General features: G+C 49.2%; 2 protein-coding genes across 3 annotated transcripts; one reads left to right on the top strand and one right to left on the bottom strand.

Annotated features, from left to right (window-relative positions):
* Sla2 (Src like adaptor 2) lies at nucleotides 1–18,275 on the top strand. The gene is made up of 8 exons (XM_034496715.2): nucleotides 1–122; nucleotides 2,877–3,010; nucleotides 6,200–6,299; nucleotides 6,626–6,712; nucleotides 7,361–7,464; nucleotides 15,519–15,668; nucleotides 16,493–16,625; nucleotides 16,974–18,275. Exons 2-8 carry the CDS (start codon nucleotides 2,908–2,910, stop codon nucleotides 17,092–17,094), a joined length of 798 nt encoding a protein of 265 aa, XP_034352606.1. The 5' UTR covers nucleotides 1–122; nucleotides 2,877–2,907; the 3' UTR covers nucleotides 17,095–18,275.
* Rab5if (RAB5 interacting factor) lies at nucleotides 17,958–27,726 on the bottom strand. Of its 2 annotated transcripts, XR_013108943.1 has the most exons (5): nucleotides 27,394–27,726; nucleotides 25,647–25,750; nucleotides 23,092–23,274; nucleotides 19,092–19,221; nucleotides 18,428–18,474 (listed from the first exon to the last, which is right to left on the bottom strand). XR_013108943.1 is itself a non-coding variant. In XM_034496719.2 (4 exons), the coding sequence occupies exons 1-4, from the start codon at nucleotides 27,505–27,507 to the stop codon at nucleotides 18,433–18,435; spliced, it is 390 nt and encodes a 129-aa protein (XP_034352610.1). In that variant the 5' UTR covers nucleotides 27,508–27,710; the 3' UTR covers nucleotides 17,958–18,432. The 2 variants fall into 2 exon arrangements, 1 of the variants encoding a protein (XP_034352610.1); XM_034496719.2 differs by lacking the exon at nucleotides 23,092–23,274 and having other exon boundaries at nucleotides 17,958–18,474; nucleotides 27,394–27,710.
* Nucleotides 27,727–27,777: the final 51 nt, after the last annotated feature.

Raw genomic sequence — 27,777 nt, 5'->3', positions numbered from 1 at the left:
GCTGAGAGTGAACCTGCTGGGGTCTAAGATGCTGACTACCTTAGGACGTGCAAAAGCCTGACCTGTCTGGCCACCGTGCACATTTGGCTGACTGCCCTCACCAAACTTCTGATGGCAAATCTGTAAGTATGCTTGTTTTGTTTTCTGGTGGACTTGTGTCAGGTGGAAAAGAACAGTCCCCTTTGACTGGGAGTGAGCTTTGTGGTTGTGCTCCAGGACGATGACTGGTAGCTATGGTAGACTGTGTGAGGTCTCCAGGATCCACAGAGACATAGTAGGCTCTCCCCTCTCATTGCCTCTAGAAAACTTTTTCCAAGATCTCATGCCTCTAAGGTCTCTTCTCCTAGACCAAGAGTCTTGCAGATCAGTGATGGAAAGGGCTCTAGATTACTCTCCAAAGACAGTCCCCTGCAGTATCTCAGTTGCTCTCACAGGGTGAGGGGCTCAGTTTGCAAAAGGAGCAAAGTTAAGGATACAGGTCACTGAGCCTCTGCGCTCAGTTCCCAGATGCAAATTCAAGCCCACAAAATCAAAGACAAGAGAGCCCTCCTAACTCTGCACTGTCTAACCTGCTGCCTGAGCAGCAGGCAGCTCATCCTCCACACGAGGTCACCACAATGAAAATGGAATTAGAGAGAAGCAGAGCAGCCTGCACTGGGTACTGTGCAGTTTCTGCTGCCTTTCTCCAACACTCTGCCCACTCGCTCACTGGGACACCACAGACAGTGCCTAAGCACATAGGCTGTTGCTCAGATGTGTGCCAGATGATCTCTTGTGCAAATGTGGCCAGCACCTGTTTATCCTCAGCTTCACTGCTGCTACCTGGGCCTCATCTTCCCCAGGAGTTACCATGCCTTGGCCAGAGCAGGAAGAGAATGTTGCAGAGTCTTAGAGACGGGTCCAGCAATAGCAGGTCCCCTGTGGCCCAAGGGTCCTGAAGGTTGTGGTCTTGTTGGAAGCAAGGAAGTTGATCACCTCCAACCTTCTTTTTGACCCTGTGGAGTGAGTCAGTATTAGGACCCCTCATCACAGGAAACACCACAAGCTGCATACTGTGTCTGAGGTCACACAGCGGCTCTGAGTTAGTCCCCCATGCTACCCATGGCAGACATAAAGCCGTGACCCTTAGCCTGAACCTCGTACTTATGGCAGCTCAAATGAAAGAGCTGCCCTGGCAGTGAGCAAATGGCAGCCCCCAGGAGGCAGCAGGACCACCACCCTCACCAAAGCTGCCCAGTCCCCAAAGTCTGAGAGGAAGGGGCTGTCCAGGCCAATCCTAGGGCACCAGCCTACTTGGTGTCCCTGAACTCTGCTTGTTGACACTGAGGTTCTGCACAGAGGCAGCAGAGACAAATGCTGTTTCTCCAGATGATGACACAGGGCTGCAAGATAGGTTGGCGGAGGGAGCAAGCACAGAGGAGTTGTCATCCCTACAAGGCTGTGTCTCTACTCAGTGGGGACAATTCCAGGACATGGATGTCATCCCATGGCATTAATGAGTAATATCCTCATCCAGGCAACGTGTATCTCCATGGTAAGGAAGGCACCCACTGTGTCCTCGTGCTAGTCTGTGAGCCGCTCCTTCCAACAGTGAGCCCTTGGCAGTGCCTGGTCAGCTGAACGGAACCGAACAGGTGAAATTACATCTTGTCCTGCTGAAAGCAGTGAGACTATCTGAAAAGGATTAGAGAACCCAGCCCCCTCACTGAAAGGCTTACCATAGTCTTGGAAAGTCAGTGTTATCTAGAAACCAAGGATCTGCTTAGTCTGAGGACAAAACACTGTCAGAGCACGCTGCTCACTTTGGTTCACTCTGTTGATGTGTGCTGATGGCTTTGGTGGCCTAACTGAATGCTGAGGACAGGGACGGGACTAGAGGGTAATGGCAGACTGAACAAACACTCCCACTGAGCCTGTGACAGTCAGTCACAGGGCTAAGAGGCAAGAGGATCATTTGAGCCCAAGAGTTTGGGGACAGCCTAGGGAACATAGTCCTCAGTTCATAATCTCATGAAAACCAAAAAGAAACGGAATGAACACAACAGAAAAGAGAAAAGAGTTCCTAGAGGAGTTTGTCACAGAGAACATTCAAGACCAGGAAGGAAGTGTGGTCCCAGGGCTGGCTTTCCAGCCACTATCTACCCAGCCCAAATGTTGGGTGTGGCTATCCCTAGTTCTCAGATGAGGAAAGGGACACCAAGAAGGGAAGTGACCAGTCAGTCCCTCAGAGCCTTGCAAGCCACCACTGTGTCCCATGGACTGACAGACTCCCAGCAGTCTTGCCTAGTGCCGTTGGCACTAATGACTCTTCAGTGTCGCCTCTGCTTGTGACTCCCATCCCAAGACCTTTGCTCCTCCTTGGCCCACCTCTAACCCTAGCCATGGTCCCTGGGATGCTCGGAAAGAGCTCAGTGACTTTCCCTGCTACCACCTAGCAGAATGTGACCCCAGGCCTAAGGAATGGATGGTTCTCCGGTCCATAGGGATTCAAAGGAGGGTCATCCAGAAAGGCTGAAGCTTCCTGAGAAAGCATGGGGTCCAGACAGACACAAGGGAATGAAAAAGGGGGACTAACTATGGGTGGGGTCATAAGAAAGGGCTCAGAAGACTTGGATGGAGAACAGCCACTGCCTAGAAAGGATGGGACACAGAGAAAATCACCTCCAACTTGTCCACGGTCTCGACTTGGAGTCTATGTTAGTCAGTCCAACATGGTGATGACTTGCAAGGTCCTGAGAGGCTGGCTGTTGAGATACTTCAGTTTTGTGGTGCCTTTTCCTCAGCCCTGGCAGATCAGGTCATCCACCTGTGACAGTCAAGTATCTGGGTCCAAGCTGGGACCCAGGGCTCTGTCTACATAGCAGCCCCCTTTTCAGGTTCAGTGTGCTTCTGAGAGTCTGCTGAGGAATGATGGGAAGTTTGCCCAGCAGAGGGAAAAACTCCAGCCCAAGCTCCAGTTCCAGCTCCAGTTCCTCTGGTCCAGGCCAGGAACCCATGTCCATACAATCAGGTAGGTGATGTCTGTGGGGCCCCCACGCCCTTACCAAACCTCACAAGGCTATAGAAACCTAAATCTCCGTACCGCAGTGCACCTTTGGCCAACCACCCCAATAAAAGCCCAAGTTTCACTGAAAGCCTATGAGTGCCCTTCCCAGCGAGTCAGACAGGCTCCCAGCTTCTGTTGAGCCTGCAGTAGGGCTGGAACATTAAATGTGAGGACTTGGGAGTGGAACTCAGTGTTAAGAATGCTTGATGGTTGGCACGTTGGAAGCTTGTGGTTCCACTCTCAGCACATGTACAAAAATGTGTTTAAAGCTGAACATCAAGCTAGCTGCAGCAATACAAGCTTATACTCTATACTTCCTTTAGAAGGCCAGGCAAGGAGAAGCATGGTTTATGTATAGTCAGGGTTACACTGGAAGAGCCTGTCTTTTGTTTCAAAACAGGGGTGGGATTATCTTGTTTGAAAACTATCTTCACAGAAATAGCCAAACTGGTTTGACCAGACATTATCTCTATGCTGTGTGGAGCCATGGTGGTCCAGATAGATACCAAGATCATCCAAACCTAGCAGTGCTGTTAGGAGGGGCTGGGGAGTAGTAAACTACCTCCCCTCGAGGCTGCAGGGCCAAGATGGTTGGCAGCTGAGCTCGGGCAGAAGCTGCTAGTTCTCAACCTCCAGACCCTTTAAGATGTGGGTTTTCTCTTCCTGCTCTCCACCTAAGCCTCTTATCTCTCTAGTACCAGTCTCCTCAGGGCTGTGACATCCTGGGTGCCTTTGGGGCCCTGGAGCTCTCTCATCTGCAGTGGAATACCTTCAGGAAGAACCTGAAAACCACAGGGACCGCCTTCTTTTCCACTGAGCTAGTTGCAGCCGCAGGCTGCTGAGTCATCCTGGTGCTTCTGAGAGTGGTGACCACCCCAGCAGGTGTGCCTAACTCAGGGGATCTTTTCTCCCTTCCATCCAGTCTCCAAGGAAAGGAGGATATCCCTCTGTGGAGCTGCCTTGTCCCAGGAGGAATATGAGTTGTGACCAGCCCATTCTAGGAGTCATGTGTTCCCCAGGCCTGCCTCCATCTTAAACTTACTGAGGCTCTGCCAGGTGGCAAGCCATGTGACAGAAACTGAAGACAGCAATGGACAAGATGGTCCCAGTCTCTTCCCCAGAGCCAGAAACTAAACTGTTACAAGTGATGGTTGTGTTAGGCTTGATGGCAGGGTCTTATAGGGATAAAAGTGTGCAGAGGGACAGGTCAGAGCAGCCTTTCTGAAGAAAGTGTGAGGCTGGGCCACTGGGCTCACCCTCTAGGCATACAAGGCCACAGCTTTCAGGAGAGCAAGCATCTTTCCCAGGCTTCTTTGTTCTACCCTTATGAGAAAGAGACCTCCTCAGGGGTCATCAGGCATTCTTGGCTACAGGGACACCAGGCCCTGGGCAGGCAAGACCCTGGGGTCTAAGGAGCTTCCTGCTGTGGGAGTTTCTACTAACCTTTTAAGAGGGAATACTCGGGAGCAGGTTCATAGGTTGGGTCCCACCTACAGCAGAGACCCTTCCACCCTCACCTACCTACTGGATCCTCTTTTGTCTGTCCCTCCTCTCCTACTCCTGGGTCTTAGCTCCCTCTTGAGTGCACTCCAGAGTCCTGTGGGACCTTGGGACCTTAGGAGCTCCTTAGAGACAAAGAACCTTTCCCGTTAACCTTGACTGCTCTTCCTGGCAGCCTGAATCCATGTGCTAACAAGTCTTTCTTTTGGAGACCCTTACTGAGAAAGGACAGGAGGAAGGAAAGAGAGATGCGGCAGGTGGATTAGGTTTCAACAGACAGTTGCAGGCTCTGCAGGTTTAGGGAGGGATGGTTAGACTGGGTGGGCTGTCTTCTGCTTGCTACCTAATGCCCAGCCTCCAGGTTAGACATTATATCCACTAAGTTCTCTTGATCATTCCTAGAGTGACTGGTGCCTTAGCTTCACTCTGCTTCCACAACCCAGGCCAATCACTCCTCCACTGGAACTTTTGCCTCCCAGGAGGCTGAGGCCCTTCCCAAGAGGTGCATTTGTCAACTAGTCCCTCACACTCCCCTCTTCCCCAGCCCGGGCCTGTGAACAGGGTGGTATGGGATTGGAATTATGCCCTTCTCCTTGTTGAATGCTGCATCAGGGCCTTAAGACCTGCACATTGGAGATAGCCGTGCGCATGCACGCACACACACACACACACACACACACACAGACACACACAAACACACAGACACACACACATCTGGGCAGTGGTAAGGGTCCAGAAAGAAGCAAAATGATGGAAAAAGACACCAGTAGGGCCTGACGTGCAGGGTCCAGGTATGCTTAGTCATATGCTCCCTTGGGGCACTTGCCCTGGTCAAGCCTGCAATAGCAGCCTCTGGTGGTACTTCTCAGGGGCAGCACAGGCCTTCACTCACTGCCCTGGGCATAGGCCACTGGGACTCCACTCCGTGCCTGTGCACAGTGCTATAGACTTACAGAGTCTGTTCACACGGACATCTCTCCAGAGGCCTGCGATAGGAACAACAAGAAAACAGAGTCAGATGTGTGGGAAAGAACTCCATCCTGGAAAGGGAGGTTGCCATCCACTCACAGACCCTGCCTTCTGTGTCCTGATGACAGCAGATGTCTATGCTGGAACTCACTATGTTCTCATTCCTGGGGCCCCAGGCCAAGCTGTTAGCCTTCCTGAGTTCCTCCCCTGCCCTCAGAGCTGCTGTGTGGTCTCACCACCCTTCAGAGGCCCACCTGAGATCCATGTGATACAGGCGTCGAGCTGCGGTGGGTGTTTGTTTTGTTTTGCTGTGGTGCTAGGGATAGAACCCAGGGCCTTGCCCATTCTAGGCAAGTGCTGCTCTACTTAAGCAGTACCCCTGCCTCTGGACTGTAGGTTTTTAGTTTGTAGAATCCTTTCATCAAAGTCTCTGGAGAAAGACACACAGGGAGGCACAGCCAGGAACCAAGTCCTCTACCCACGTGAGCTGAAGGCCCAAAGCTCTCTGGGTTCTCCCAAGCTCTGTAGAGCCTGCTGGAAACATTTCAGACTCTGGGGCTAACCCCTCTCCTGAAGGGTGCCTGTGGGAGGGGTGTTTGAGGGGAGCCCAGGCAAAAATCAGTTAGACCTCACATTTGAGAGAGGACTGACCAAGCGGGTAAGTGTGTCTATCCCTCTCTCTAGAAAGACACAAGGTCACAGCTGTAGCCCTGGGCAGTTTCCCAGCAGGTGAGCAGTCCGGACTAGCTCTGAGACTCGGGGAGCCACTGACCATTGTCTCTGAGTAAGTCTACCACACTGGGACCCTGAGGTTGCCCTGTGGGAGAAGGGATTCTTCCAAAACCAGCAGGGAGGCACAGGGCTATTCTTCTTGGAAGGCTTCCATGTGACCATGTCTCTGGGTGGTTTTCTGGCAGCCTGACACACTGCAGGAAGAGAGACAGTGGGGTCAGGCCTTGGAACAGGAAGCCTTGGATCATTTGCCACCCTGTCAGACCCTCACCCAAGGAGGAGCCTGGAGTTGCCTGGTGTAGGGAATTCTGGGAAATGAGTGGAAAAGGTGCTTGCAAACTCCAAATGAAGGCGGAGCCCTCTGTGATCTCTCCACAGGGATGGAGACTGGTGGACAGTCCAGTCAGAAGTCTCGGGCAGAGAGTATCACATTCCCAGTGTGTATGTGGCTAAAGTCTCCCACGAGTGAGTACCTGGCTCAGCTCCATCTTGGGGACCTTCCTCCACTCTTCCCACATTGTTCTCTTTATGCAGGACCACAGGCTGAACAGAGCCTAGACCCTGCCCTCCAAAAGAACAGAGAGCAACTCTCATGTCTTGTTCAGCTTGGCCTCGGAGGCTTAGGAGCTCAGAGGAGGCCCCATAGAGGAGGTGTCATGCTGTGGGGCTTTGGAAGGTGGCTGAGATCAAGTGTAGAGGACACTGAAGGGGACATGTAGGAGACAGGCCCACTCTATAAGGACAATCTGAAGTGGGGTCACAAAGGAGTACTTCTCACAAAGGTGAGTGGGCCAACAGTAGAGCCGGTGGACCGGGCAGTGATGGGACAAAGGCTGGAAGCAAGCAACCGACACTGTCATTGCTCCACCAGCCCAGGACACTTGGGAATGGAGTCTCCAGGCAAAGAAAGCCTAAGCCTGCTCCCCAAAGACTCTGGAGCAGGACCCTGAGAGCAAAGGAAGAGGGGGTCTGTAAGCTGCTGAGAACCTGCTCCTCCTGGTACAGAGAATTTCTAGGCCCAGAGGGCAAGGGCAGATCTCATCAAGGTCATACAGAGGTGTGGAAGTATCTCTTAAGACAACAAGCCTACCCTGCCCCTCTTCGCTCCTCCAGGTGGCTGTACGAGGGCCTGAGCCGGGAGAAAGCTGAGGAACTGCTCTTGTTACCTGGGAACCCCGGAGGGGCCTTCCTCATCAGGGAGAGCCAGACCAGGAGAGGTGGGTAAATGCAGTCCCCATCCCCACCTCTCTAGAGTGGGGCTCAGGACAGGAGGCCACCGAAGGCAGGCTGTCACTATTCCCCTCAGCAGACGTTTCTTGAGTTCAGTCAGTTCGGCTTGAACTGTAAAAGGCCCTGAGATGGAGCCACCAGTGTAAAAGGAAAGACAGTTTACCTATCCCAACCAAGGGGAGACTTCCTGGAGTGGGTGCCTGGGTTTAGAGTTGAACCACCTTGTTTCCTTGAGGATCCTTTCACAATAGAGCAAAGTGGGTATGAATCCACCAACAGGGATCCAAACTTAGTCTATATTTTGGCAACTGGGATTTTACTCGGACCAGCAGTGGTGATCCCTCTTCACAAGACAGCAGTTGATATGATCTCTTAGCAAATGTTCATCACAAGCTAGGCACCCCAAGACCTCAAGGGTCAATAATATGGAGTTTGCTAGTGACAGCCTAGGGAAGAGATGAGACACTCCTGGATGTAGGTACACCTCCTGTGTCCACTCTAATTGAGCTGGGCTGTCAGAGTCCTTGTACCCTACCTCCACCCTGCAGCACTTCTCTCAGAGGCTTCTGAATGAACCTTTCTCCAGCCTCCTAATTTCCAAGAAACATCAACCCCTCACCCTCGAACAAACCTCACACACACTGGCTGACTGCGGGCGGTGGTGGAACAGCTGGCCCCAGCGCAGCAGCTGCAAACAGGAAACCTCAGCGGTGGTGGTGACTGGAACCCTGCAGACCTACCAGTCCTGAGCTAGAAAAGCCGCAGGAAGTACTCACTGCTCAGCTACCCCGCCCCACCCATCTGGTGCAGTCCCAGGAGTACAGTGACCACCCTGTGTGCTTTCTTTCTGCCCTCTTAACTAAGGAGGAGCACATACAGGGAACCTCATGCAGTGGTGATGGAGGAGCCGAGAGGGATCCATAAAGATCTTCAAGGGCCTGGAAGGATCCACAGAAATGTTGGGACCAGCGTCCCCATTGCCAGCACTTAGTGCAGGTCAATCAGAAGGCTACTCTCATCAGAAACAGAAGACCCCAAGTTAGAGCAAGGTGGTGCATGCCAGAAACACAGTTCTTGGAAGACAGAGCCCAGAGGATCAAAAATTCAAAGTCACTTTGAGCTACATAGAGACTTGAGGGCATATGTGTTCTGTGTGAGACCCTGTCTCAACAGAGAGGGCTAGCAGTGATGGTACGCTAATTCTAGCACTCAGGAGAGGCAGGAGGATCACCCAGGAATTCAAGGCCAACTTGGGCTAATAATGAGATCTAGGCTTGGCTGGAGATACAGATTAAGGCCCTCATCTACAAAATAAAATAAAGGCAGAAGGACCTGGAGGATGCCTCAGTCTGAAAAGTGTTTGCTTTGCAAACATATGGTCCTGAGTTCAAACCCCAGCACACATGTAAAAAGCCTGTCATGGGGATGTATGCATGATCCCCACCTTTTCTCCAGGCTTCCTTTCCACAGCACAGCTTAAGCTGAAACATACATACATACATACATACATACATACATACATACATACATACCTAGCCTGGGTAAAGAGATCGCTTTAGTTCATTGCTTACAGACCTGTGGGTTTCTATCCAGGGATGTGTTGCGACCCTTACTAGTCCCTGTTCGGGCCCCAAAAATGTTGAGAACCACACTAGCCCCACGTTCGGGCGGCCAAAAATGTCGCGGCCCAAGCAAAATGTTGAGGCCCGGGCTGCCCCGCGTTTGGGCGGCCACTGTATCCCGGCCCAAGTTGCCGCTCCAGTCCGCGTGTCGTCGGGGTTCAGCAAGAGAGAGAGTGAGAACGGACTCGAAGAATGGAGACCAGATAGAGCATGATTCAATCCCGTTTGTTCTTCAGTCTCTCTTCCTAGTCCAAGTCCCAAGTCTTGAGTTCCTAGTTCCTAGTGCCTCCAAATTCAAAGTTACTTCTTCCAAGTGCCTGCTTCTCTGTCTTCTCTCTGCTGTGTCTGATTCTCTCATCTGCCTCTGCCTTTTATATGTCTCACTTCTAAGCCATGCCTTTTGGTCACACCTTTAATCATGCCCTTAGGTCTTGTCTCTAAATCTGATCTCTACACTTCTAAGTCACACTCTTAAGTTACACACCTTTAATCTCACACACCTTTAATCTCACACACCCAAGGTATCTAAACCAAGATTATCGGAGTGTGCTCAGCTGTTGTAGGCTATTGTAATCCAAGTCTCATGTCAGGGTATATGGCTCAAGATGGCTGCAAAGCTGATAGCCGCTTTCTGCTAAAAGTTGGCCCCAACAGGGATGCAGCAGAATTACCTACAGGAATACTGCACACCCAGCCTGCTGACTGAGCCTTAGGCTGGGGTGAACATGCTCCTCTCTTACACTAATAGCCTGGGGAACTTAACGTTGAGAACTAGCTCTTAGCTGTATGTTAGAATCACCTCAGAGAAGCTTGTGACACGGATGCCTGCACACCAAGCATGAGCTGGCTTAATTGGTCAGGAATGTGTCCTGGAATCTAGAATCTGAGAAAGTGCCCTCAAGTGAGGCTCCTCACTGGACAAGGCTTGTTTGTAGTAAAGTAGAGCAAGAAACCCCAGTGTGTGCTGGAGTCAGGAGTCCAGGGGAGTCAAACCCATTTCAGATACTAAGTGATCGTCTGCATTTTCATGTGAGGTTGTAGTGTGTCCGTTGTTGGATTAAATTGTGGTCCCGCGTCTGCCCCCATCAAGGGCTAGGGCCGTGGCTCAGAGAGGAAGCAGCACAGGAATCTGTGTTCACTCCACGCTGGCGCAGAGCAGACAACGGGTATGAGAAGCTTCAGGACCCTGTTCAGGGTGGGAGCACACAGTCTGAGGTCCCACGGGGGGCCAGAGCTCTTGAGTTGGGCATCCCCGGGCCAAAAGGCAGCCGGGGACCATTTAGTTCTCAGGCCCTTGGACTCTCAGGCGCCGCTGAGAAGCCACAGAAGGACATAGAGGCAACCGAAGGGGGGATGGTGAAGGATGGGCTCTGGCTGCGTCCTGTGGGGATGAGACTCTTGGTTGTGGTGACTCGCTTGGCTGGGTCACAGTTGCTCACTTGCTTGCTTGAGTTGGTGTCTTCCATGGCTGGTGGCTGGAACGTAGAGGTTATCAGCAGGAGATTAAGCAGCAGCTCTGTAGTTGATAACCTTCTCCACGGTTCTCCACAATTCCCCACTGTGGGTCCCAAGAAAGGTGAGTCCATGATCTCAAAATGTTTATTGTCATGGTGGAAAATGGATGAAGCTATACCCCAGTATTTTCGGGGAGGTCCTGAGGCTAAATACCTTTTGCAAGGAGGAGATCTGGGAAAGAATGCTTAATTGGCTACACCCTCTGGCCTTTAGGTATCTCATGAATATGGAGATATATTTTGAGGCTCTGTGGCCTGTAGTCATGCCGTCTACCTGTGGAAGGGCTGGTAGGGGCGTTGTCCTATGTGACTGAAAGATGTGGATCGATGGAGGTCTTCGGCCTCCTGTCAGGTGCCTAGAGTCTGGACGTGTGGCAAAATGCATGTTGTCCCTTGCAGGGAAACCTGTGGGGTCTCCAACCTTCGGGATCTCCAACCTGAGGGGTCTCCGGCCATCTCTAGCCACTGCTCGACCAGAAACCATGCTGTCCTTTCATGGTTCTACATTTTTATTCTGCAGTTTGAGGGGCAAAACCCCAAATTGGACTAAGTTCTAGTGTCCTGAGTGATGTTCTAGAGTGCTGGTTCTCAGGTCTTCATACACAGGAGTCATTGGGATGCTCTGGACCTGGTGATAGTGCCAGCTCTTGCCACCACAGACCTATTGGGGATAGAGGCCAGAAATCTGCCTCCCTCTCTGGGTGGTTCTCCTCCATTCTCTCAAAGTGACCGAAGAGAGCGCAGAAGGGCGTAATAGAGAAGTCAGGTTGAGTATAGGTCAGTGGTGAAAGGGGAGGGGGTGCTCACATATATCCTGTGCATTTTGTCCCATGTGACATGGTGAGCACTGCTGTGTGACATCATCTCTTCTCTTTCTGTAGTGCTGGGTATCCAACCCAGAGCCTCACATACTTTTTGTTTTGAGACAGGATCTCACTAAGTTGTCCAGGCTCTTTGAATTCATTCACTCAGGCGGGCCTTGTGATCCTCCTGCCTCCACATAAGTAGCCAGTATCACAGTCTTCAGCAATTGTGCTTGATTCCAGGATCAGCCTGGACCTGGATCCCGCTGCAGCTTTAAGGCTGGGGTTGTGTATTTAACAAGGAGGACAGCCTGCAGCTCTGTGCTCCCAAGACCACTCTCTCAGCAACCCCCATATCATGTCAGAGTTCCCTCTAGCTTACCTGGCCATGATCTAGGCCTGGGGAGAGTCAGACTTGAGTTGACCCCAGAGTATTGCTTTATGAAGGAGGTCCTAAAAACCGCACAGGCCACAGGACTGCTCCAGAGAGCTGTGCCAGGATAAAGAACAGTTTCCAACAAGCATCATTCCTTCACTCTCCTGCTGTCGTTTTGTGTGGGATACAGTAAGGAAGACTAGAGAAAAAGATGTAGCTCCTCCACCTAGGGGCTTAGCACTACCCAATATCAGGTGGTAAACACTTCCCCAGTGTTGGCCGAGTCAGACTTCCCACATGGTGGCTCCCAGTCTCCAGCTACAGCTGGAACAGCCTAGGGTTCAGCATCTCTTAAACCAGCGGCTCTGAACCTTCCTAACACTTGGACCCTTTAATACAGTTCCTCATATTGTGATGACCCCAACCATAACATTATGGAGGAAGTACAGGAGGGGGTTGCTAGTCATTTCCCATAGGTGGATCCTGATGGCATTCCTCACTCCTCCCAGCACTACTGGAATGGACCCTAGAGGTCCCAGGCACGCATGCCTAAGCCGACTAGAGTGTCCTAAAGTGCAGGACCACCTGCACCGCCTTTGGTCTGGTAGGTCCTTCTCTAGGCCTTCCGTCACTGCCCACCAGGTACTCTGAGAACATGTTTTCCCCTGTTTCCCCTATTTTCTCCCCTGAGACCATCCTTCCTGGTCCAAGCAATTGTCCCTCCCACTGTTGTCACTCTTTGAGACTCCCATGACATCGTGAGCAGTTCTCCCCTGCAGCTGCAATTTTCTTGTAACAAAATTGAAAGTTGCACTTTTATGAGAAGAACACAGGAGCTCATCGTCCAATGGGGACTATCAAGGACAACCCTGGTGAGGAGATGGCCGGGTAGAGAGCGCATGTCTACTTACTGTCCCCTACACCTAGGTCTGGCCTGTGCAGTGTCTGGCATTGTAGCAGGGGCTCAGCAGACGTTTGCTGGGGAAATGAATGAGATGAGTCTGTCTGGGCAGGATGGAGAGCTGCAGTGGACTGCCTTCCAGATAGGAAGGTGAGGGCTGTTTAATATCAGACTGCCAAGGGCAGACCCACCCTTGCCTCCCACACCACCAGTTCCTTCATATCCACTCGGGCAGCTGGGCAGCCTGTGTGCACCTTAGCACTCTACCCTCACAAGGGTGGAGGGCCCCATGGCCAGCAGGGGCAAATGTTCAATGCTTTCTACAAGAAATGCAAAGGTAGTAAGTCTTCAAGAATCTCACTATAATCGGAGCACTGGGAGGCAGTGGCATGGGGGTCACCGTTCAAGGCCAGATTCAGTTACATAATGAGCCTGTCAACAAACAAACAAACAAACAAACAGTAGGACACTCAAGATCCAAAGTATAAAAAGATCCCAGCCAGAGTTTCAGTGGCAAAGTGGACAGTGAACAAATAAAGTGCCTGTCATCCTTAAGTGCCACAAGGAAACCAGAAAGCAGAGTTAGGGTGTGTCTATGGGTAAGTGTGCACGTGCAGAGGCCTTGAGGAAGGACGCCTCAGCCTAGAGCCAGTGAGCCTGGAGCAGATCAAGGAGAGGTCAGATTCTGCAAAGCCTTTCAAAGGTGAGGATTTTGATTATAAATGTGACAGGGAGGGCTCCAAAGAGGAGGTGACAAGTGGGAAGTGGCAAGCCACATGGGAAACAGCCACTCGCTCTGTCTGGTTGAGAGGTAGTCAGATTCCTGGTGTGCTCTGAACATAGCCAGGAGGGCCTGATGACAGGCTAACTTTTGGTGGCCATGACAAAATAATTGGACTCAAAAGGAAAAAGGTTTAATAGGTTTCTGCTGGCAGTCACCTTGCCTTGTGGTGAAAGAACGTGATGGAGAGAAGCTGCTTGCTTTGTAGCAGCCAGGGAACAGAAAAGCTTGCTGGGAAAAGTCCGAGCCATTATAATCCCATCACCTCCCAAAGGCCTCACCTCTAAACACTACTGCACTGGTGCCCTGCCTTCACCCTGGGCTTTGGGAAGGCATTCCAGATCCAAATCAAGAGAGTGTGAGAGGAAGCAGTCAGTGACTCCGGAGTTTGGGGCTTAGGGATGAATGTCTATGAAGATGGGAAGATGGCAGGATTTACTAGAACCATCCTTCAAGAGACTTCTTTCTTTAGAAGGCAGGTGTGCATCATGAAGGTGAGAATGTTTAGTTGGTGCTGGCTTACAAGTTCAGAGAATTTGTACATTATTGTTGTGGTGAGAAGCATGTGGCACAGAGGGAGAGGTGGCTGAGAGTTCTACATCTGGATCAGCAGGGAAGAGAGACTCTGGGTCTGACTTAAACATCTGAAACCTCAAAGCCTACTCACAGTGACACTTCCTTCAATAAGACCATACCTACCCCAACAAGGTCACACCTTGTAATAGTGCCATTCCCTAATGACCAAGTATTCAAATATGAGACCATGGGGACCATTCATATTCAAACCACCGCAAAGGAACAGCAGGAGCACAGGGTCAGAGTACAGATAATACTTACTGCTTGCTGCATGCCAAGCAGAGTTCACCACCTGAATGCTCACAGCTGTTGAGATCAGGATAATGATTAACCCCTTCACTCCTTTAATCCCAGCACTGGAGAGGCAGAAGCAGGCAGTTCAAGGCCAGCCTGATCTACAGACCAAGTTCCAGGACAGCCAGGGCTACACAGAGAAACCCTGTATAAAGACCAGTGTGCCATAGGTTGTGCCTTAGCAACAGGGCTGCTGGGTGCAGATGGCTGGGGTTCTACAGAATGTGGCTCCATCAGAGACTGAAACCTAGACAGCCTGCTTTATAAAACAGGTGTCAGAGAACTGGGAGAGTGCAGTTCCTCAGTGATGGCTATAGTTGTTGTTTTATTTTAGAGACAGTCTCACTATGCATCCCTGCCCAGCCTAGACCCCCGTGTACCGACCAGGCTGGCCTTGAGCAGCTGCCTCTTCATAACCCTGCTGAGCACACGTCCCCTGCAGCTCCCATCCCAGGTTTTCAACTTGCTGAATTACGCTGAGTGACTCTGTGACTTGTTGCTGCTCAGTGCTGCTTATTTTGAGACAATCTGGTCTCAGAAGCTGAGGTTAGCATCAAATTTACCATGTACCCAAGAAGGGCCTTGAACTCTATTCTCCTGCCTCCACCTTCTGAGCACTGGGGTTACAAGTGTGTCCCAGTGTTCTCTGCTACATACTTAGCACTGCATTCTGTAAGGATCATTCTACTTTGTGTGAGGTAATGGGGATTTCCTAACTCAAAGTAATGAGCACAGTAGGCCAACACTTTACTGTTGAGGTACAACCTCTTCACTTTATTGTACCATTGGCCCCAACAGGCTGTTTGTGAGCGAGGTATCTGAAGAGCTCTGCTGGGTGTGTATAAGATGGGACTGCTGGGTGTAAAGGTGTAACTCAACTGTTAACGTCAAACTTTCCAAAGTGACTTTCTCTCCGGCCATGCTGACATCTACTTACTTTCTCATTCCAACCCTGTGCCACCTGAGTCCATCCACAGAGCCAAACACTTAATGCTCACACCTCACCCATCCCGAGGACCACAGAATCCGATTACAACCAAGTCTTTGTCCTGCCTTTGACCTCAGAATCCCCCTTGATGACTGGGCTGTGGCTGTGTTTCTCCCTTCTTCCAACTTAGGCAAGGCTGGGTCTCTAGCAGGACCTCAGATCCACCCTGGACCCTTTCCTCCTCAGGCTGCTATTCCCTGTCCATCCGCCTCAGCCGCCCTGCATCTTGGGACAGGATCAGACACTACAGGATACAGCGTCTTGACAATGGCTGGCTGTACATCTCGCCTCGCCTCACCTTCCCCTCACTCCATGCCCTGGTGGAGCACTACTCTGGTATGTAAGGCTTACATTTTGCCTGCACTGCAGACTGGATGAGGGCCTAGGAGGTAGTCAGTTGTGCCCTTAGACGCTTGACCTGCTGGAGCTGTAGACGGGAGGCACTTCTGCTATCTATCCTTATGCAGCTGGGATGTGGGTGAGAGCTGCCTCCATCCCATGCTGACAAAGAACTGCAGGCCAACTGTGAGCTTGGCCAGAATCTCACAGGCAACAGTGATTCCAAATCAATGTGCACGGGTGCTGAGGAGCTCTTCCCACAGGAACCAGGCTGTGCTATTCCTGGTGCAATGCGATCCTTAGCTAGCATTTCTGGTGTCAAGGAGACAAAAGGGAAAACCTTATTGGCAGTGGTGGGACACACCTTTAATCCCAGCACACAGGAGGCAGAGGTAGGCAGATCTGAGTTCCAGGCTAGTCTGGTCTACAGAGTGAGCTCCAGGACAGCCAGGGCTACACAGAGAAACCCTGTCTTGAGGAAAGAAAAAAATTGTGTGTGTGTGTGTGTGTGTGTGTGTGTGTGTAGGGACACCTCTTGAGAGTTGACTCGGGGTTTCCTACAAGGTGGTTCTACACAGTAGATATGAGATATGATAGGTCCCAGGCTGACCACTCCCTACTTCCTTATTTCTCAGTTTTACACTGAATTAAGTATCCCATAATTCTGCCGCAGCCGACCTTTCATCACATCTCAGCCTTTATGAGACTCATAGCTTGAGATTTCACTTCCTATTACTTTTTGGCAACCATGCCCTCAATATGCCAAGCACAGAAAACTCCCGGGGCAGGTAGCATATCATGTGTTTGGATTTCTTCCACAGAGCTAGCAGATGGCATCTGCTGTGCTCTCAGGGAGCCCTGTGTCCTGCAGAAGCTTGGCCCACTACCTGGCAAAGATACACCTCTACCTGTGACTGTGCCAACATCATCATTGAATTGGAAAAAGCTGGACAGGTAAGGGGAATATCTGAAATATAAAGGCAGCGCAAGACATAGACTCACAATCCACAGTGGGGCTGTCACATTCAGGGACACTTCTAGAATCCAGCCCAGGCTAGAGGAGTATAGAAGACAAGGCAGTGTCAGGGGAAAGGGAGGCACGGACCTCAGGGAAGCCAGGGCAGGATGAAGGTTAGAATGGGTGGGCGATCACAGTCCTGAATAGGGAGGTAAGATGGAGCAGGGTCAGTTAAAACACCAGGAACCTGAGTTTGTCAGTGACATGGTACTGTTCTAAGAGCAGTGAACTGTGTGGCAAGCACAGGGGAAGTGACTCCTTCACCCGCTTTCCCCCATCCACAGCAGCCTCCTGTTTCTGGAAGCACCTGCCAGTGGGGAGGCATCTCTTCTCAGTGAGGGGCTCCGAGAATCCCTCAGTTCCTACATCAGCCTGACTGAGGAGAACTCCTTGGATGATGTCTAGTCCTAAAGCAGAAAGCTGGAGGGGAACCAACGCCGTGGCACCTAGAGCTCCACCTCAGCTGACCCAGACAAAGCTCCCTAGAGGCAAGGCTGTAAAAGCAGAGACGGCTGGGTCTGGGGGCACAGGCACATTCAGGGCCCCCCTGGACCTTCTATAAGTCATGTATCTTCTCCCAAGGCCTCATCCTCACCTACAATTTCTAGTCCATGTGCAGCGCAGTTCGAAGGAGGGCCAGGCCTCAACAGAGAGTAAAGCACTTCAGAGGTCTGATAAGTCACTACCTGAGAGGAATGTCCAGTACAACAGCTAAGCAGCCCTACTAAAAGGTGGAGAGATCATCATTTCCATGGAGAGAAAATATATTAGGAAAATCCACAAGTCTCATTCAGAATGCAAACACATCTCAGATGGTAGGATGGCCCAGAAAACAGACAAGAGGAACACTTGACGGCTTTACCACAGTAGACTCCACCTAACTCCCACGCAAGGGGAGACTGACAACCCAGAACTTCCCGTGGTCTCCCAGCAAGTCCTTTCAGCCAAGCTCAGTGTTCTTTCAAACACAGCCAGGTCCTCCCCATACCCCAGTCTTGCCACCTGGTGGTCAAACACAAAATGACACCATTCAAATCTCACATCTAAACCTATCTCAGTGCTCCGTCAGGACATCAGGTGGTGGACCTTCTCCAAAATACCAAAACCAAAGCAGTAACCTTCACCAACTCCAGTCAAAAGAGAGAGAGTCTGGCTGCTACTGCTGCTGAGGGAGGAAGGGGAAGCAGGAGCTATGCTCAACACTGCTAGGTTCTGAGGGTATGTCAGTAGGTAAGCAAGGCTTTAGTTTACCAGGCACGCCAACACACTTTCAGTTAAAGATTTGTTTATTCAAGTATCTGAAAACATCCTACAATGGAAACTTATTAGACGGCTGCTTGTATTGTACCATGGAGCACATGGTGTTTTCAGAAGACTTGAGATGCAGTGATGGTTTAAAAACTGTACACCTGACGGAGAACCAAGGAAGACAATGTTTGATCCGGATCCAGAGGCGCATCAGATTCAACAGCAGCTCCACTTGGCAAACAGCTGTTACATGATGGTATCCAAGAAAAAACAGTTGACGATGGACAAATTCAGAAATGCTTCCCCAAAGGCAGATGGTTCTTTGAAAAGTTTCACAACCCTTGCAGAAAACACTGATGCCCAACACGCTGATTCTAAGTCCAGGAGACGTGGGTCTTCTCGGTTCCACACGGCAGGAGTGCCCCAATAAGCATGTATCTGTGCTGTAATAAAAGGGTCCTTTGGACTGGACAGAAGAGATGGGAGCCAATGCCATCAGTCATAGTGGATGGCAGTGTAAAAGATGATCCAAATGACCTATGGGAGAGACAAGCAATATACATGTCATCACCTGCATCAACACAGGCTCCTCCCCCATATGAAGATGGCAATGCATAAGTCTGAGGTCATTAGGACATTCATAAAGGATAATTATCACTAATCCCAAAACATCAAAGGTCTGTTCCCATGGTCATTTACTTCCCATCTCTCTTCCTTCAGGCAGGCAACCACTAACCTACTTTCTGTCTTATGACCCTGTGTATTCTGGACATTTTACTAAGGGGAACCATGTAGCCGTTTATGTCTAGATTCTTCCATTTGGCATAATGTTTTCAAGGTTCACCTATACTGTAGGACCACAAACAATTACCATTTTACAGTGTGGATGGAAGACATTTTACACTTCAGATGACATCCATGTGAGTGGTTACTTTTCCCTATTATGAATAATGGATATATTTCATATACACATATATCTACATTTTTGGCTTTTTCCTTTCTTTTAAGGATAAGGTCTCTCTATGTAGCTCAGCCTGAACTCAAATTTAATAAGTCAACTAGTGCTTTTTCTGAGTGATCTGATACCTTATTTAAAAGAAACAAAAAAACAAAAAAAAAACAGAAGCTGTTGTAAAACTACCAGCTACACATACCATGAACAAGGCAAATGATGTCATAAACCCTTCTTTGGTGAGCTCCCATGTGCCACCATATTCTTCCTCGTCGATTTGTAGGTAGTTACTAAAGTAGAGATACAGGACTCCTGCATTGATCAGGCAGAATCTGGAGTGAGAGAAATAAACACCAAACACAAACTGTAAGGTCTGAGGCTGCAGGCTCTCCCCGTCATGTGCCAGTTTATTCTTTGCCTATGTGTGCTGTCTCCCCACCCTGCCCAGCCCAGGCAGGAATGACTCCCAGAGAGAAGTTCCAAGCTTAGGAAGACAGGCTCAATCTGTTTACTTTATCATCATGAGAGTTTGGGTAAGTCTCTGCAGAGGGGCCTCAGCTCTCTCATATGTAGAATGAGGGTGGGTGGGGGGACTCCAATAGTTATTAGGGTTGGAGGAGTGAAGAGAAAATACATAAATATCTAAAATATCTAGATCTTAAGTGGAGCTGCCTACCCAACTAAGCTGGAGATTTAAAGAAGGAACAACTACTTTTAGCCAAAAGTGTGAAATAAAGCAATTAAAGCATGGGGCAGAACTCAATGACAGAACACTTGTCTACAACACTCAACTCTGAGTTCCAATCCTAGCACTGCCCCAATTCTTCCATGTACTTTTTTTTTTTTTTTTTTTTTTTTTTTGAGATAAGGTCTCACTATGTAACCTTGGTTGGCCTGGAAATCTATATGTAGACCAGGCTGACCTTAAGCTCACAAGAGGTCCCCTGCTTCTACCTCCGGAGTGCTGGGATTAAAGGAGCACACCACTACACTCACTCACTCTCCAATGTAAAGCACACAGAATTCCTCTTGGCCTCCTTGAAGAGAAATCAGCATGGCTGTCGTGCCACCCTAAATAAGACCTATTACCAGCCATGAGCCTCAACATAGCTCCAGCTGAAAACGGTCAGGGGACAGATATATTTAAGTGCTTTATGGTCTAGTAAAGCAAGTAAAAACACTGTCTGCTCTCTGCATTAATTCCCAAGAGAAGGCCATTTATGAACTTCTACTGCTTGTTACTGACTCGATGAAGAGGTAAACCGGATACCCTTGCCTCTAGTTTATCATCTATTGTGGGCTAAGAACAGCAATGGGAATGGAGTTGAAACTGATGATTTATGAACCCCATCCCCACCCCAGGGAAGCCTCTGACCCCAGGATGTATTGAGCTGATGCAGAAACTGAACACAGTGAATAGAAAGGATGGAGGAGGGGTGTGTGTGTGTGTGTGGGGGAGATAATACAGATTGTTTCCAAGGAGTAAAATATAGACCAGTGCAAGGAAGTACACAGATGTTTGGTGGAGTCACTGGTATGTATCCTATGGGAGGTGAGAGGGTTGGGTGTACAGGCTTCACAAGTCTGGTTTGTAGACAGTAACACATTGGGTTTCTCTTGAGCAGAGGAAACAGGAGTGGGGAAGTCTGGTTTCCATCTGTTACTCATGTTTCAGGACTGGAGAGCAAATGTGTCTTGGGGATGAGCATGTGGCTGAAGAGGTAAGATGAGACAAAGGCATTTTAAACCCAATGGCCTGTGGGGCAACAGTTCTTGGATTTCAAAGAAACAAGACTTTTGACTATACTGTAGCCACACCCTCATCTGCCAGAAATCTTGGCATCTGGCCACCTCCTATCCCCTAAAGGACCTTTCTTTTGGACAGGCTGATTTACTGGTTCTAGCTGGAGACTGAACTGGAAAGCTTAGATAAATAAGCTAGCTCTGGAAATGGTCACCTGTGCCTGTGATCCAATATTTGGGAGGCTGAGGCAAGAAAGACTGCTAGAATTTCAAGGCCAGTCTGGGCTAGAATGAGAATGGTTCAACAGTAAAGAACACTGGCTGTTCTTTCAGAGGTCCTGAGTTCAATTCCTGGCAACCACAGTAGCTCTCAAATATATATATTTTCATGGGATCAGATGACCTTTTCTGACGTGCAGATAGATATTATGTGCACACAAAACATCTGATATATAAAATAAATAATTTTTTTAAAAAGGCTGGGCAATGGTCCCACATGCCTTTAACCCCAGAAGCATTCTGATCTTTGTGAGTTTGAGGCTCGCCAGATCTACAAAGTGAGTTCTAGGGTAGTGAAGGCTACACAGAGAAACCCTGTCATGGGGGTGGGGGGTAGGGGATGGATTTGGAAAACCAAACCAGATTAGCCCACAGTGATAATAAGCTGACGTGGAGAAGGACCATGGAGTCAGTAAGTAGGGTGACAAGGAAAAGGCTTTCAGAAGTAATACCTGATTCAGACAGACACCACAGAAATAAAGGCATTTAAATCTACAGTGAGTGAGGTTAGAGGCGGGTGTGAGAAAGCTCTAGAAGGGCCCCATCCTGACTGTGTTTCCATGGTGAGTATCACTCTACTGAGTAAATGAGAAACACATGTAAAACCCAGTATCTGAGGTGGAAACAAATTATAGTTCAAGGTTATTCTTGTATTTGGGAGGATGAGGAGGAAGATTAAATCCAAGGTCAGCCTTATAATTCAGTGAGTCTGTCTACTGCAGTAAACAACAACAAAAGGGCCAGTGAGATGGCTCACAGTTAAGGCTGAGCCTGCCAATCTAAGTTCAATCACTGCAATCAAAACAGTTCAATCCACATGGTGGATAGCAATGCTTCCAAGTTGTTCTCTTACTTCTACATGGATAGGTGTCCCCTTCATACACATGAAATAAATCCATGTAATATATACATAAAAATGAAACAGTTTAAAAGAAATTAAGCATTAAGTGAGCACATAGTGATCCTATGCTGAGCTGACACCCAGAGGTGGGTCGTCAATGCAATACCTTAGTAGACAGAAAAGCGGTCAGCCAGTTCTCAGGCAAATTACAAAAAAGGAAGCATGAGTTTACTGTAACTGACTGCCACAACAGAATGAGATAAAGCAAGGCAGGAGCTGGACAGAGGGCAGCTAAACTGAAGAGGAGAGAAATTCACTAGGGACAAGGCCCAGGCGGTCAGACCTAAAGCAAAGGAAAATGGGGACTGGAATGAGAAATAACCAAAGTTCTTGGCATCTCCAAAGCAGGGGAAAGTGCCAACCCAGAGGAAGTCTGGGTTTGTCCAGGGTGAGAAACTGGCTGCGGTGACAGTGTGGGACCAAATCCCAGAAACGGGCAGTTCTGTCTGGCACAGTGGCCACATACATACAGTACAAAGTATATTTCGTCTCTTGTTCTCGAAGGCGCATTTTACTACTTTTTGTAAATCTACTCACGTGACAATAGCAGCGGGCAGACTCCCGGGATGCCTGATAAACTGGTCTCCATTTAGCAAGTTACTCATGCATCCCATTTAATTCATCTGTCCCCATTTTACTGATTTACTCCTTGTCCCCATTTTACTGATGGGGAAACTGATCTCAAGTAAGCCCAAGATTATATGGCTTCAAAGTAGCAGACCCAGACTTTGAATGCAGAGTTTTTTTTTTATAAAGTTTTTAAAGGCTGTCTGCAACGAATTACTCTGGTACTTGTCAGATCATTCCCAGACTGCATGCCTTCAGAGAAATCCTTTCAGAATCCTACAGAAGGGCCTGGCATGGTGGCCCATGCCTTTAATCCCAGCACTAGGGAGGCAGAAGCAGATGGATCTCTGTGACTTCAAAATCAGCAGGGTCTACAAAGTGAGTTCCAGGCAGCCAGGATTACAGAGTTAAGTCACTATCTCAAAAAAGGAAACCATAACAAAATCTTACAAAAGGGCCCAGTGAGCAAAGATATTTGCAGCCAAGCCGGCCGGCCCAAGCTCAACCTCTAGGTTTCCTCATGGTAGAAAGAGAGAACCAACACCTTAAGTTGATCTGATTGCCATGAAAACTAATAAAAAACAAAACTATTTTTAATGTTTTAAGGGCTGTAGCGATACCTCAGTGGTTCAGAACACTAGTTCTATAAACTTGAGGACTGGAGTTCAAATCCCCACCACCCACATAAAAGCCCAGTCATGGCAACATATACTTGTTATCCCAGTATTGGAGGCTGTAGACAAGCAGTCCTCGAGAGCTCACTGGCAAGCCAGCCTAACGGGGTGGTGAGCTGCTGGTCCAGTGAGAAGCCCTGTCTGAAGGCAACACTGCACAGAGCAATAGAGGAGGACAGCTGGCACTCTGTTCTGCCTCTGTGTGCACACACACTGCACGCCTGTGTAGCAAAGAGAAAACATAGTCTTGTAAGGTCAGATAGGTGTAGGAGCTCTGAGCTAGCACCGTCTCTCCCTTGCACTGGTGGACAGCCTCCTTCTCTGCCAAGTGAGGTGATTGGCATTCTGACTTTACCTTTACTCTCTCTCATCTACCTAGAAAGAGCTGTAGGTTCAGTATCTCGTCACCCATGACCCATCTTAAGCATCCACAGCAGTAACTCTTAATGGTTTTCTTATATAATGCCTTCTCAGTATAGAAAAATGTAGGACACCTTTTTGGTTAGGAGCACAGAAGAGTAGGTCCCTCTTCCTCAGTGGTGTGGTTTCAGTTATCTACCATCAATCATGGACGAGTGGGAAATTTCACAAATCAACATGTGCCATGTAAATACAATGCATCCGCCACTCCAGGCTGTGTGAAATCCGCTGTCCCACTTCACCACAGCATCCCTCCATTTACAGTGGAGATTATCCTGCCTGTCAGTCAATGGTGGCTTGGTTATCAGACAGTATCAATGCTTGTCCTCACATAACCCTGGCTCTACTTAGGAACAGCCTCAAAATTAGTGATGCTAACAATCTGGATACACTAGAAAAGCCATCTAACAATGTCACTAGCAGTAGTATACAACAGTTAGGTATTTTGAGACAGAGAAAAGAACCATGTAATTTTATTACATGGCTTATATTATTATAGTTGGGTTTTTTCTTTGTTTGTTTTTGTTTTTTTACAGATAAGGTTTCTCTGTCTAACAGCCCTTGCTGTCCTGGAACTCACTTTGTAGACTAGGCTAGCCTAGAATTCTTAGAGATCTGCTTACCTTTGCCTCCCAGGTGCTGGGATGAAAGGTGTGTGCTACCTTGGCCAGCTATAGTTGTTATTTTATTAGTTACTGTTGTTAATCTCTCACAATGATTTATTTGTAATTTTTAAAAATGGTTTTCTGAGACGGAGTCTTACTTCATATCCTTGGCTGAGTGGCCAGGAATTCACTATGCAGTCCAGCTGGTCTCAAACTCATGGAGAGCCTCCTGTCTCAGCCTCCTAAGTACAGAGATTACAGGCATATACCATCATGTGTAGCTCTCCATTTATAATTAAACTTTTTCAGATATATGTAATTGGCTGTGAGTATCCACTGAGGGTCTTGGAATAGATCTGATAACAAGAGGGACTACTATGTATTTCTTTGGAATTACTACTGTCCAAGAAATTTGCCAACTCTATTTCTGAAACATACTCACTTCTCCCTCTCTAAAGAACTAGTAAGAGGTTGAGAGATAGCTCAGTGGTTAAGAGTACTTCCAGAGAACCTGGGTTCAATCCTCAGCACCAACATGGCAGCTCACAACTGCCTGTAACTCCAATATCTGACCCCGTCTACAGACATACATGCAGGCAAAACACCAATGCACACATTTAAAAAAAAAAAAAAAAGATGAACTAGTAAGAGATACCATCAGCCCTCAACCAACCAGTATGGCTTTCCATGGGAGAGGGGTGAGACAGAAGAGTGCTCATTTATATTCCCTATGTGAAGAGAGAAAAGGCAAGCTTCCTTCCTCACTTCTATAAGAGCTTATTCTAAGGATTTTCCTATTGCCTTTAAATGCAGTTTCACCGGCACAGACTTGCAACTTGCTTTCCCTAACTGCTAAACTGAACCATGAGCAGGTGTCACGGATATTGTCATTGGCCAGGAGTAAAGGAAAATATGCAGAGCCAAGCTTCTACTTTTAAAATGTAGGGACCTCAAAAATAATTCCTGCCAAAGCCAAGGGCTGTTTGTCAAACAAACTACAAAGCAAAAAAAAAAAAAAAAAAAAAAAAAAAAAAAAAAAAAAAAAAAAAAAGTCATCAACTCCAAAGCTCCTCCACACAGGCCACGGTTGTTGCCAGTAAGTAATGTAACCCACTTACAAGAAGGCATGTTAGACCCATGAATAGACAGACTGGCCTGACATGAGATGCTCCCGGCTGAGGAACTAAGGGACACTGCGGCCCAGGAGTGCTAATAGTAACTTCTTTGCCTTAGTAATCAGATGCACACAGTGCCAGTCATAAAAGGAAAACAGAGCCTCTACCTGAAAAGAAACCAAGAGTCAACCAAGCATGTTGACGCATGCCTGTAAACATCAACAGCATTGGGAAAAGGAGGCAAAAGGAACAGGAGTTCAAGGGGCAACCTGTTCCTTTAAAAATTGGTTTTTTAAAAGTAAAGAATAGAAACGAGGATCCTGAGCACAGCTGCTTGCTAATAATCCCAGCTGTGTCAGGCCACGGCAGGAAAACTGCTCTAAGTTCTAAGCTCCAGAGTGAGCTCTTGTCTCAGACAGACAAAACCACAGAACTGTGATACCCAAGACTTACCCTGCTATTCCCAAGAAGCCTCGCAAGGGCAAAACGCCCCAAATGACACCCAAAACCACAGCGATGATCTGTCGGAACCAGTAGATCACATCTAAAAATTCATCCTATAGAAAAGACACAACGTATGCATTATCTGGAGTGGCTGCTACAGGACAGCTACAGGTGGAGAAGCAAAAGCTTATTAACATTTCCTACAAGCTCATTGAGTAGCCCTGGGTGGCCTGGAATCTGCTATGTAAACTAGGCCTTGGCTCAAGAGTACTGAGTTAAAGGTGTGTACTACTATGTCTAGCTTGGCATGTGGTTCTTCTCTTTTTTTCTAAATTTATATGTATGTTTTATCCTAACATATGCATGTGTGCCATGTATGTGCCTGCTGCCCATAGATGCTGGACAAGAGCACTGGATCCCTGAGAACCGGAGTCACAGACTGTTGTGACTCACCATATGTGTGCCTGGATTGGAGCCCACTCTAAACTGCTGAGGCCCCTCTCTAGTCCCCGTATATGGTTCTTTTTTGTTTGTTTGTCTTCGAGACAGGGTTTCTCTGTGCAGCTCTGGCTGTCTTGGAACTCACTCTGTAAACTAGGCTGGCCTGCAACTCAGAGATTCCCCCACCTCTGCCTCCCAAGTGCTGGGATTAAAAGTGTGCACCACCACCACCACCTTGCTCCATATGTGGTTCTTCTGTCATTTCTTCTACTATAGTGTGATGGCAAACGATATATTTAGACACTGTGATTAATTCTAGAGCCCATACTCTACTATATTTTAGAGAAATCATTACTTCTTTGAAAGAAGCTACATAAATGAACCTGTTTTGAACTGACTGTGGCACTGTGCTCCTGGCCACAGATAACCCTTACCTGACCAGCTAAGTTCTAGACAGTCTCCAGGAAGAAAAACTATTAACCTCAATACCCACCCTTCCTGTACAGTGAGTGACTTTTGAGAAAGCCACAGAGAAGTAGGGAGGTAGAGAAGTAAGTGCTTTAGGCCTGTGCCAGCACATCCAAGTTTCACCCAACAAAGAGCACCCTGGATTCCAGACACCAGTCCTTGTACCAGGAAAGATACAAATATGACACAGCAGATCACAAAGACTACAGGTTTTGCAAGAGCTGGGCAGGGCTGGGGGCAGGCCAAGGGCACCTTCAGGAAGTACTCCCCCCTCCATGGCGGAACTGAAGGAAGGAAAGCCCAATTTCAGCAATCCAAACAACGGAAGGAGTCCAAATATAGCATTCTTTTCAAACCATCTAGAATCAGGCTGCATGGTGACCGCCTTGAAGATCACGGGATGGAGCAAAGGTAGGAGGCGTCCACGCTCAGATCCTCTGAAGAAGACCAGCGAGTGCATCTTTAAGTCCTCAACCTCTTCTTACCCAGGTCTAGCGACTTTCTAACTAACTCACATCCTCCTAAAGTGGTCTTAGACCCGGCTCTCGAATCTTCAAGCTCACAGGGCATGTCTTCTTTCTCATCTAATCGAGCAAGGGCAGAACCACCCCTCCCCATGTGCAAACTAAACCCACTTCGGGGATTCCGCACCCGGCACGTGCGCAGTCTTCAAGAAGCGCTAACTACTCCGGACCCTGCGGAGCAAACGGCGGAGGAGGGCAGGAGCTCCGCTCGCTCCACTGCGCGCCGGCACCCTCGCCACCCCGCTCCCTGCTCCCATGGCCGCGCCCCGCCGGCCGGGGCGAGGAAGACCCGGGCCCGTCCTCCCTCGCCGGGCCTTCCGTACCTTGTCGTCCCAGGCCGCGTCGCTCCGCAGCACTTTGCTCCACACGGACACCTTGAGGGCCCCGTTGGCCAGCTGCGGCTGAGGCGGCTCCTCCTTCCGCCGCCCGCCGCTCATCCTCCCGTCGCGCCGCCCGAGCCGGGCGTGAGGCGCGCGGGCCGAGCCAAAGGGAGTCGGGGTCTGGGATGGCGGGTCTCGGCGCGCGGGGCGGCAGCGACAGTCTAGGCAGTGAGGTCCCGTGGCACGCCGAGGCTCCGCTCGCTCTGCCAAGCTGCCGGCTGGCTAGCTCCACCGAGCAGGCGCCGCGGACGGAGGGGCGGGGCCCTTACGACGTGCGCACGCAGCCAATCGGCAGCCACGCAGCGGTCGGCTCCGAAACCCAGTGAC

This window comes from Arvicanthis niloticus, chromosome 2 (genome assembly GCF_011762505.2).
Source record: "Arvicanthis niloticus isolate mArvNil1 chromosome 2, mArvNil1.pat.X, whole genome shotgun sequence".
In the NCBI taxonomy this organism is placed as follows: domain Eukaryota; kingdom Metazoa; phylum Chordata; class Mammalia; order Rodentia; family Muridae; genus Arvicanthis; species Arvicanthis niloticus.
This window is presented reverse-complemented; position numbering and strand designations above follow the sequence as displayed.

Excerpts from the sequence above, each read along its gene's own strand:
- Sla2 (XM_034496715.2), top strand. The coding sequence starts at position 2,908 with ATGATGGGAAGTTTGCCCAGCAGAGGGAAAAACTCCAGCCCAAGCTCC. Across the intron at positions 6,300-6,625 it reads CCACTGACCATTGTCTCTGA|GGATGGAGACTGGTGGACAG; the intron begins GTAAGTCTACCA and ends ATCTCTCCACAG. Across the intron at positions 7,465-15,518 it reads GGAGAGCCAGACCAGGAGAG|GCTGCTATTCCCTGTCCATC; the intron begins GTGGGTAAATGC and ends TTTCCTCCTCAG.
- Rab5if (XM_034496719.2), bottom strand. The coding sequence starts at position 27,507 with ATGAGCGGCGGGCGGCGGAAGGAGGAGCCGCCTCAGCCGCAGCTGGCC. Across the intron at positions 19,222-25,646 it reads GGCTTCTTGGGAATAGCAGG|ATTCTGCCTGATCAATGCAG; the intron begins GTAAGTCTTGGG and ends CTCTCACTCCAG. Across the intron at positions 18,475-19,091 it reads CATCATTTGCCTTGTTCATG|GTCATTTGGATCATCTTTTA; the intron begins GTATGTGTAGCT and ends TCTCTCCCATAG.